This window comes from Dreissena polymorpha, chromosome 16 (genome assembly GCF_020536995.1).
Source record: "Dreissena polymorpha isolate Duluth1 chromosome 16, UMN_Dpol_1.0, whole genome shotgun sequence".
NCBI classification, from domain to species: domain Eukaryota; kingdom Metazoa; phylum Mollusca; class Bivalvia; order Myida; family Dreissenidae; genus Dreissena; species Dreissena polymorpha.
This window is the reverse complement of record NC_068370.1, coordinates 47,800,855-47,809,942: the sequence shown is the minus strand read 5'-3', so window position 1 is coordinate 47,809,942 and position 9,088 is coordinate 47,800,855. Positions and strand designations below refer to the sequence as shown.

General features: G+C 38.9%; 1 protein-coding gene across 1 annotated transcript; it reads right to left on the bottom strand.

Moving 5' to 3' along the window:
- Nucleotides 1-907: 907 nt before the first annotated feature.
- On the bottom strand, nucleotides 908-1,978 carry LOC127861827 (psychosine receptor-like). Its single transcript, XM_052400506.1, has one exon. The coding sequence runs from the start codon at nucleotides 1,976-1,978 to the stop codon at nucleotides 908-910; it is 1,071 nt and encodes a 356-aa protein (XP_052256466.1).
- Between the last annotated feature and the right edge of the window lie 7,110 nt (nucleotides 1,979-9,088).

The window sequence follows — 9,088 nt, the reverse complement described above, 5'->3', positions numbered from 1 at the left end:
GTGTCGTCCCAATTTAGCCTGCGAAATGTTTCGTTTAAAGGAAGTCTTCGAGAAGAGGAAAATAACAACGAGCGAGGCATGGTATAGGGGAGATAACCCTGGGTTATGGTTAGGTTAGGGTTAGGGATAGGGGTCGGGTTAGGGTTAAGGTATGGGTTAAGGCTAACCCTAACCCAAACCCGACCCCTAACCCTTACCCTAACCCTCTAACCTCCCATGCGCATTACAATACCATGCCTCGCTCGTTGTCGTTGTCCGCTTCCCAAATAAATCCCCATTGATCAATGTTGCAGAGTCATATGGCAAAATGACCATAGGCCTTTCCAATCTCAACGCAGAGTTGTCGTTCCTTTCTCTCACATACAATCTCTGCCATCACAAGAAAATCTAACCAGATTTGGCAGGATTTAATTTTATTGGTTTGAGTATTATAGTATAAAAAGTAGTATAATTTTCTTTTACATTTTTAGTTTTATAAGTTTTGGTTCAGTATAACAAATTTATTACCTAAATTAAAAAAAAGTAAAAACAACAACGGTCAAATTAATGTACCATGTGGCTAGGCTATCATCGCGTGTTTGGTTATGAATTAAGGCAAGGATTTGATCCACCTATGCTGGCTCCCGTCAAATCTCTGCGCGGAAGCCCCGTCAAATCTCTGCGCGGAGGTTGACGCCTTTCATAAAGTTGAATACGTGCAAAACCGTCTCACCTTATTTTCAAAATCACACATTTATTAAAGGTGTAGAATAATTCCAATATTTATTACCGATATCCAAAATCAATCCAGCATATGTGTTAAATATTATGAAATAAGCAATTATGTCAAATAGTGTTAATGATAACGATTTTCGTCGGCATTTTGCTGCTGGTGGCATTAAGGTTTTGTCTGCATCAGTCCCTAGCCCTAGCTTCCAAACAGCCTGGTGCCTTGTGTTGCCTTACAGCAAAGCAGGTTCCTCAATTCTGCGCGGAACTTTGAGCCGCTGAACACGTAGAAGGCAAAGTTGAAGGCGGCGTTGAAGTAGCTGACCAGAATGGCAACATTGTAAAGGAAATCAATGTACTGGGCGTCGTACCAGGCCGTGTAAGGATCAACTGACTCGAGCGCCAGGAGCTGCTCCCTCAGGTAGGGTAAGTACACAAAACAAACTGACGCCGGTGTTATCGTGAAGAAGAACAGCACGCAAAGTGCCATTATTAGCATCGACAAAGGACGCGTGTCGCGCGTCTGACCGGAAATGGTCATCCGCTGACGTCTTGAACGGGAGAGCGCGAGCTGCACTACAATGATGACGTTTCCAATGAGTAGCAGCGGGAACGGCGCGCCGAAAGTTAACGTGAAGTCGATCCATCTGTGAACGTAGTCAAACAGATCTCGGTATTCCTTAGTGGACGGAGCGCACGTGTTTTTATTCAGACCAATTATCACAAGTAATATTATATTAATTCCGAACACGGCTAGTACAATGGTGACGATGATCAAGACAGCGTTGCGTGGGGAACAGCCAAGTCTCACTTTATGCGGGAAAAGCACGCAAGCTGTTCTCTCAAGCGTGACGACCACGATCAGCCACGAGGAGAGGTGGATGCTGCAGTATGAAAGGTAGACTATCGCTTTACACCCGGGGTTACTCAGCATCTTGATGTCAATGTCCCAGGTATATAACACCCAGTCTGGCAGAAGTGCGCTGAACAGCACGAGCGTATCTGAAAGTGCCAGAGCAAACAGGAACACCGCCGTCGTCGTCATCTTCTTCTGGCGAAGCAGCACGAGAATAGTCATAGCGTTTCCGATCGTTCCAATGGAAATAAGAATCGGCGGAATCACCATCCAGAGCAGCGCACTCGTGTATCCGTAGTAACCGACCGGCGGATACCTCCCTTCGGCCAAGTTTGATGACGTCGTGTTGATCGTTTCCTGTTCTGTAACGTTTATCAATGTCACATTACTAGCAAATTGTGTAGTTGCATCCATAGTTTTTTAGTTCCGATTCTTTCGTTAAAATTCCTTTACTTAAACAAGTATTATAAATTAACTTTATCGCGCACTTTTTATTTTTGAATTGAGAAGACTTTTATATGAACGTACTGGTGATTTTTCATAGATTATCAGCACATAGCGGATATGGTTCTGCCTAGATAATTCGTTTTGGTGAAATTTGCCTGATGTCAAATATGTTCGTGTTACTAATATAATGGGGGAAGGCTTAATCATCTCATACTTTTATGTTCGTGTTCGAAAGGTTGAAACATTACATTAGAATTAAATACGTTAATAATTGATTACCCGTGGCGCAGTATGACAATTTCAATTTACTTCTTTCTAAGTAATGACGGGTCCTGTAGAGAACGCAAATAAAAAAGAGAAAAAAAGCCGAAGATAAGGAGTGAGAAGTGAGAACAATCTTTTTAAGAAAAAGGTCATTTTGAAACATTCCATACTTGAAAATATATGAGAAATAGTAACAGCATTTGGTTAATTAATGACAAGAAACAGCAGTGGCTTTGTTTACGTAAATGTAGCCCAAACTAATGTTAAACAATCTATTATTTAAATATTATGTTCTCAGTTCTTTTCAAATGATGGTAAGAGTTGTAAGTGTGTACGGATCTTGTTCGACTATTTTGTACTTTTTATTTAACTATGCACATCTATAATAAAACAAGAAATGTGTTTGTCAGAAGCACACTGTCCCCTAATGCGCCTCTTTGAAGCCATATATTTGACCTTTGACCTTGAAGGATGACCTTGACCTTTCGCCACTCAAAATGTGCAGCTCCATGAGATACACATGCATGCCAAATATCAAGTTGCTTTCTTCAATATTGCAAAAGTTATGACCAATGTTAAAGTGCAATACAATGACAGACACATACAATGACAGACAGACAGACAGACAGACAGACAGACAGACAGACAGACAGACAGACAGACAGACAGACAGACAGACAGACAGACAGACAGACAGACAGACAGACAGACAGACAGACAGACAGACAGACAGACAGACAGACAGACAGACAGACAGACAGACAGACAGACAGACAGACAGACAGACAAACAGACGGACGGACGGACGGACCAAAAACAATATACCCCCGATCATTCGATCCGGATGCATACAAACATTATTAAACATATAAACAATTCAAGTGTGTGTTTGTACAGTTCATCTGTTGCGTGTTATATGAGTAAACTGTTCTAACGATTCGGTATCACAATAGTCGACGCTTACTTATGGAATGTTGGTTCTGCCAGATAAAAAAATCGATGTGAACTCTAGGAAACTGCTGTGAACACTATGAAACGACGGTGAACACTACGCCACTCATGTGAACAATACGAAACTGCTGTAAACAATACAAAAACTGCCGTGAACACTACGAAACTGCTGTGAACACTACGAAACAGCAGTGAAACGTACTAAACTGTTGTGAACACTGTGCAACTGCTGTGAACACTACGAAACTGCTGTGAACACTACGAACTGCTATGAACACTACGTAAGTGCAGTGAACACTACGAAACTGATGTGAACACTATGAAACTGCTGTAAACACTACGAAACTGATGTGAACACTACGTAACTGCAATACACGGCGACGATATGCGACAATGCGAAATTTGTATTTCCATCATGGGCAGATTTCGCGAATTCTCAATAACAATATAAATTAGCATAGCTCTAGAAATCGACTGGATTCTCAATGTTATAGAGTTAAAACTAAGATGTCCTTTTACTATATAAAAAATTAAAAGAATTGTTGACTTGTCAAAACACAGTCTTATTATATCAAACCGTCTTGTTATCTTTTCCAAATGTGATGTTGACTTGTCAAAACACAATTCTACTATGCCATACCGTCGTGTTATCTTGTCCGAATCTGGTGCTGACTTGTCAAAATATAGTCTTATTATGTCAAACAGTCGTGTTATCTTGTCCAAATATGGTGTTGACTTGTCAAAATGCAGTCCTATTATGTCAAACCGTCGTGTTATATTGTCCAAATGTGATGTTAACTTGTCAAAAATACAGTCCCATTATGTCAAACCGTCGTGTTTTCTTGTCCAAATATGATATTGACTTGTACAAATACAGTCTTATTATGCCAAACAGTCGTATTATCTTGTCCAAATCTGGTGCTGACTTGTCAAAATACAGTCCTTTTTTGTCAAACAGTAATCTTGTCAACACAGTTCTACTATGTCAAACCGTCTTGTCCAAATCTGGTGCTGACTTGTCTTGCGTACCTCCTTTTTTTCGTGTACCTCGCCACAGTAGTGAGACAATGCATGACCCCTTCTATGTTTTACACACGTATGGACTTTTATAGCAAAGCTAGCGTGTGGGGCGGGGCTTTAAGGTAATATAGCATGACAAATTGGTGGGATAGGGCTTTCCGGTAATACAGCATGACCAGCGTGTGGATTTAATAAATATAATATGACCAGTGTGTGTGACATGGCTTTGGGTGTATATACCATGAAAAGCGTGTTGAAGATGGTGTTCAGGTAATTTAACATGATCAGTGTGTGTGATAGGGCTTTGCGATATTCTATCCTGTCCAGCGTGTTGACCATTGCTATCGGGTGATATATCATGGCCAGCGTGTGAGACGGGGCTTTCGGCTTATAAAGCATGACAGGTAATATAAAATGACTAGAGGGCGGGACATGACACTCGGGTAATATAGAATGACAAACGCGTGGGACAGCTCTTCTATAGCATGTACAGCGTGTGGGGCATGACTTTCAGGTAATAATTATAGCACGACAAGTGTGTAAGACAGAAAATTCGGGTAATATACATATAGCATGACAAGCTGTGTGACGGGCCTTTCTTGTAAAATAGCATGACCAGCGTGTCGAACATAGCTTTCCGGTAATAAAGCATGACCTTTGTGTCTGACAGGGCTTCATGTTATATAGATGATCAGTGTATGGGTCTTGGCTTTCAGGTAATATAGAATAACCAATGTTTGAGACATAGCTTTAAGGTAATATAGCATGACCAGTGTTTGGGGTATTGCGTGCTGGTTATATAGCAATATGAGCTTGTGGTCTTTTCAGATAAAATAACATGACCAGTTCGTGGGACAGGCTTTTCATGTAACATTGCATGACCAGCCTGTGGGGAAGAACTTACACGTAATGCAGCATGACGGTGACTAGTGTGTGAGACAGAGCTTTCCGGAAACATAGCATTACCAGCATTGCGGACGGATCTTTCAGGTAGTAGAGCAGGACCAGTGTGTGGGGCATAACTACCTGGTAAAATAGCATGATCAGCTTGCGGTACCTGGGGTTCCGGCAATATTGCATACCCGCGTTTAGGACATCGCTTTCAGATAATATCGAATGGCCAGTGTGTTGGACAGGGCTTTTCGAAAATATGGCATTACAAAGAGTGTGGTACCTGGCGTTTTGATACTATAGCATGAATAGCCTGTGGGGCATGTCATTCAGGTTATATAGCCTAACCAGCGTGCAGGGCGGTAATTCAGGATATATAGCGTTACCAGCGTGTCGGACAGGGGTTTCCGGCGATATAGCATGACCATTGTGACCATTGTGTAGGGCGTACTTTGCCGTCAATAGATTATAACCAGACAGGACTTTCCGGTTATATATGATAACCAGCGCCTAGGGCGGGGCTTTCATGTAATATAGCATGACCAGCGTGTTTTACAGGATTTAAGCCAATACAGCGTGACAAGAGTGTGTAGCGTGGCTTTCAGGTATTTAAACATGACAGACAAGTAGGACATGGCTGTCCGGTAATGCAGCATGACCAGAGTGCATGACAGGGCTTCAGGTAATATAGCATGATCAGTGTATGGAAAAGGGCTTATATGTACATATAATCAAGCGTCAAACAATTTATTATATCATTTTATTATTTGTAGTTTCATCCAAGAAAATGTTGTATTTGTGTTCCTATACTCGACTCAATCATAGAAAAATCACTTGGTTAATAAGATTAAAGTAAGGTGGTACGTATTTGCCAAGCACAACATTTATCACTTAATTTCAGTGTTTTCTTTTTAAAGTAACATTACTACTCAAAATCAACGAAAATTTCGTACAATTGTTCGTAAAATAAACTTAACCAATTAAAAATCAGTGTTCCTTATGGCAATTGCCGAAATTTCAACGCCAGATGTGGTCTGATAAAAAAGATGTTTGTAGATACAAAATGCTCGTTTTTATTATTGTTTTGCATATCTATTCATACGACACATGAACACTATCATGGTGTTGGTGTGTTGTATGAATATATATATTCGCGGAAATTAATTGTGGCCACAAATAAATAAAAACGAGCATTTTGTATCTACAAATATCTATGTAATCATACCACATCTAGGGTTGAAATGTTGGCTATTGCTATAAGGAACACTGATTGTTAAGGTGTTAACTTTATTTTACAAAATACTCAACGAAATTTTCGTTGATTGTGAGCGTTATAGAGACTTAAAATATTTTAAACTTAAAACAAAAACAAAATATTTTAAAATACAAAATCATTAAAATGCATGTGTTTACATTATCGCTTTATATAAAAGGAATGTATGTTATTTGAACCAACAAAACAAAGCAAAAATATCTTTTGGCGCATTGAAAACATGTATACCATGGCAGTCCCCTTTACAGACTATTTACTTGTCTAAACATCGGCTCAGTAATAAGCAGTACACATGAACAAACAATAAAATTGTAATCAAAGTCATCAATGATAATTTACAAACATATACATGTTTATTGAGCTGAACTACTAGCAGTACGTTACCACAACAAAAGAACTGTAACCTCGTATCACTTTGCGACGATATGACCAGCAGTAAAACCTGTATTAAAGTCACATTTAAGCTTGGAAACAAGTTTAACATATTTAATGTATTTTTGCAAAAAACCGTTAATTGCAAGTCCGTTTATAATTAAAAACATATCCAACGTAATAAGTTATTGCATTAGTTATACAAATATTAACCGCTTAGCTGAAAAAATAACGCATGCCTACAACGTCGATGATATGCTATTCATATATATCTTCATGGGATATGTTTAGGCGGTGTGTTCCTCTTTTTAAGGCACCCTCGCTTGTTCATTGCCTTCCACAGTGTCAGAAAATCGAGGCTTATCACCATTACAAGTATAGTCACCATAACAACCACTGCTACCCGTCCTATGGACGCCGAGGATACACGGGAGTCATGTCTGCTTTCTTTCTTTGATCTGACCATCGTTGTTTGAGAAGGTTCAATTGTAAGTTCTTTGACTAGAATGTATATAATCTCCGCATTTGTCATGTTACCCCACTCAGCTTCCGTATTGCATATACAGAGTGAGATGTAGATACTTTTAAAGACATTGATCGTGTTTACAACGGTTAGGTTTGTTGCACCCTAAATTAAATTCATGCCACACAGACATTAAAACCGTTGATATAAGCTCGATTTATAAGCATTTGCACGTTATTCTATTATGTTTTCGTAATAATTATCATTGTTTATATATTTTAAGTAAGTACCTGTATATACATCGAAACAATATTTACAAAGTAGTACATGTAATAATATTGGCGATGTTTTATTCAACTGATTGACTGTTTGATCGATTGAAGTTGTTTTTTGCACCAGCCAACATGTTTTAGTCTCACAGGCAAGTGTCTGATATCTTTGTACATTGTGTTTCGGAGAATTGAACAACTTGACCACATGAAATATAGGTTTCACAGGTTAAAATAATAACGAAAATAATAACGATTTGACATCACGTCCAAAACAAATCTTCTTAGTAGTATTGTCAAACAGATATTTTAAGAAATGTCAACAGACAATTCTCTCCCGATGTTTTTCTTCTGATTGTCAGGTTTTTGTGTGTGCATATTTCGAATATAAAAGAATAAAGGTCATACAAATTGTTTATTCTATTTTCTGACAAAAATGTATTTTAGCTAAGATTTGCAATCAAAATGAATTGGTTCTACATAATCGAACATACGAATACAAATATGTAGTCTTTTTCAAACTATCATAATTTAGTGATGTAACGAACCCATATTTATGCATGAAGATTCTGGTTGACTCCAGTTCCCTAAGCAGATACGTGTTGATGGACCGCTAAGCTGGTAACCAGCATTACACGTGATGTTTGCATGATTACCATAGGCATTTTCACCGGACTAGGAAACCAAGCCATTGGTGGTTGTAATATTACCGCATACGATTTGTGAACATACTGGAGCCGCTTTGTTCCAGTGACCCATCGAATCGCATGTGATGCTTTCAGAGCCAACCAAGAAATAACAAGTGTCACAGGAGTAGTTTGCTATTGCTCCATACGTTGTATTTGTCATGGTGATACTACCATAAAGGACGTGTTGGAGATCAGGACTACCTGTGAAACAATTGATTTATTCATAAATGATTGCTTTTATTTGGTACAATTTATATGATTTACAGATGTGTGTGATCTACAAAAAAATATTATACAAGAGCACCGCCTTGCGGGTGCAGACCGCTCATCTATTTTTCTTTTAAAGGTGAAGGGACCTATCTCAAATACTTCAATCACAAAGGAGGGAGGGGTGGGGTGGAGAGGGGTGTATATTGTGGGTGTGTGGTCATTTATTACATTATCTTCCAAAAATAAGAATAAAAATGAAAACAAAATTATTATTTTTTGGTGGGGGTATTCTTGGGTGGGATGGTTGGACGGTATTTCAAAAATAAAATAATAATTTTTTTTTAACCATGTTTCAAAAAAATGGGGGGGGGGCGGTGGAGGGTATAGTGTGAGGGTTTAGTCATTTATTAGATGATCTTTAAAGAAAATGAAAAAAAAATGGGGGGGGGGAGGGATTCTGGGGTGGGGGGGCGTGGGGGATGGTTTGGGTGGAGTCTATTGTGGTTTGTCACGTAAGAGTTGTTATTTCAAAGTATCAATCAAATCTTATCATAAATAAAGAAGTTATGGCAATTTTTGCAAAATTTAATAATTTGACCTTGATAGTCAAGGGCATTCAAAGGTCACGGTAAAATTAAACTTGCCAGGATCAGTACCCTTATGATAGCATGAAAG

Coding starts and splice junctions, on each gene's coding strand:
- LOC127861827 (XM_052400506.1), bottom strand. CDS start 1,978: ATGGATGCAACTACACAATTTGCTAGTAATGTGACATTGATAAACGTT.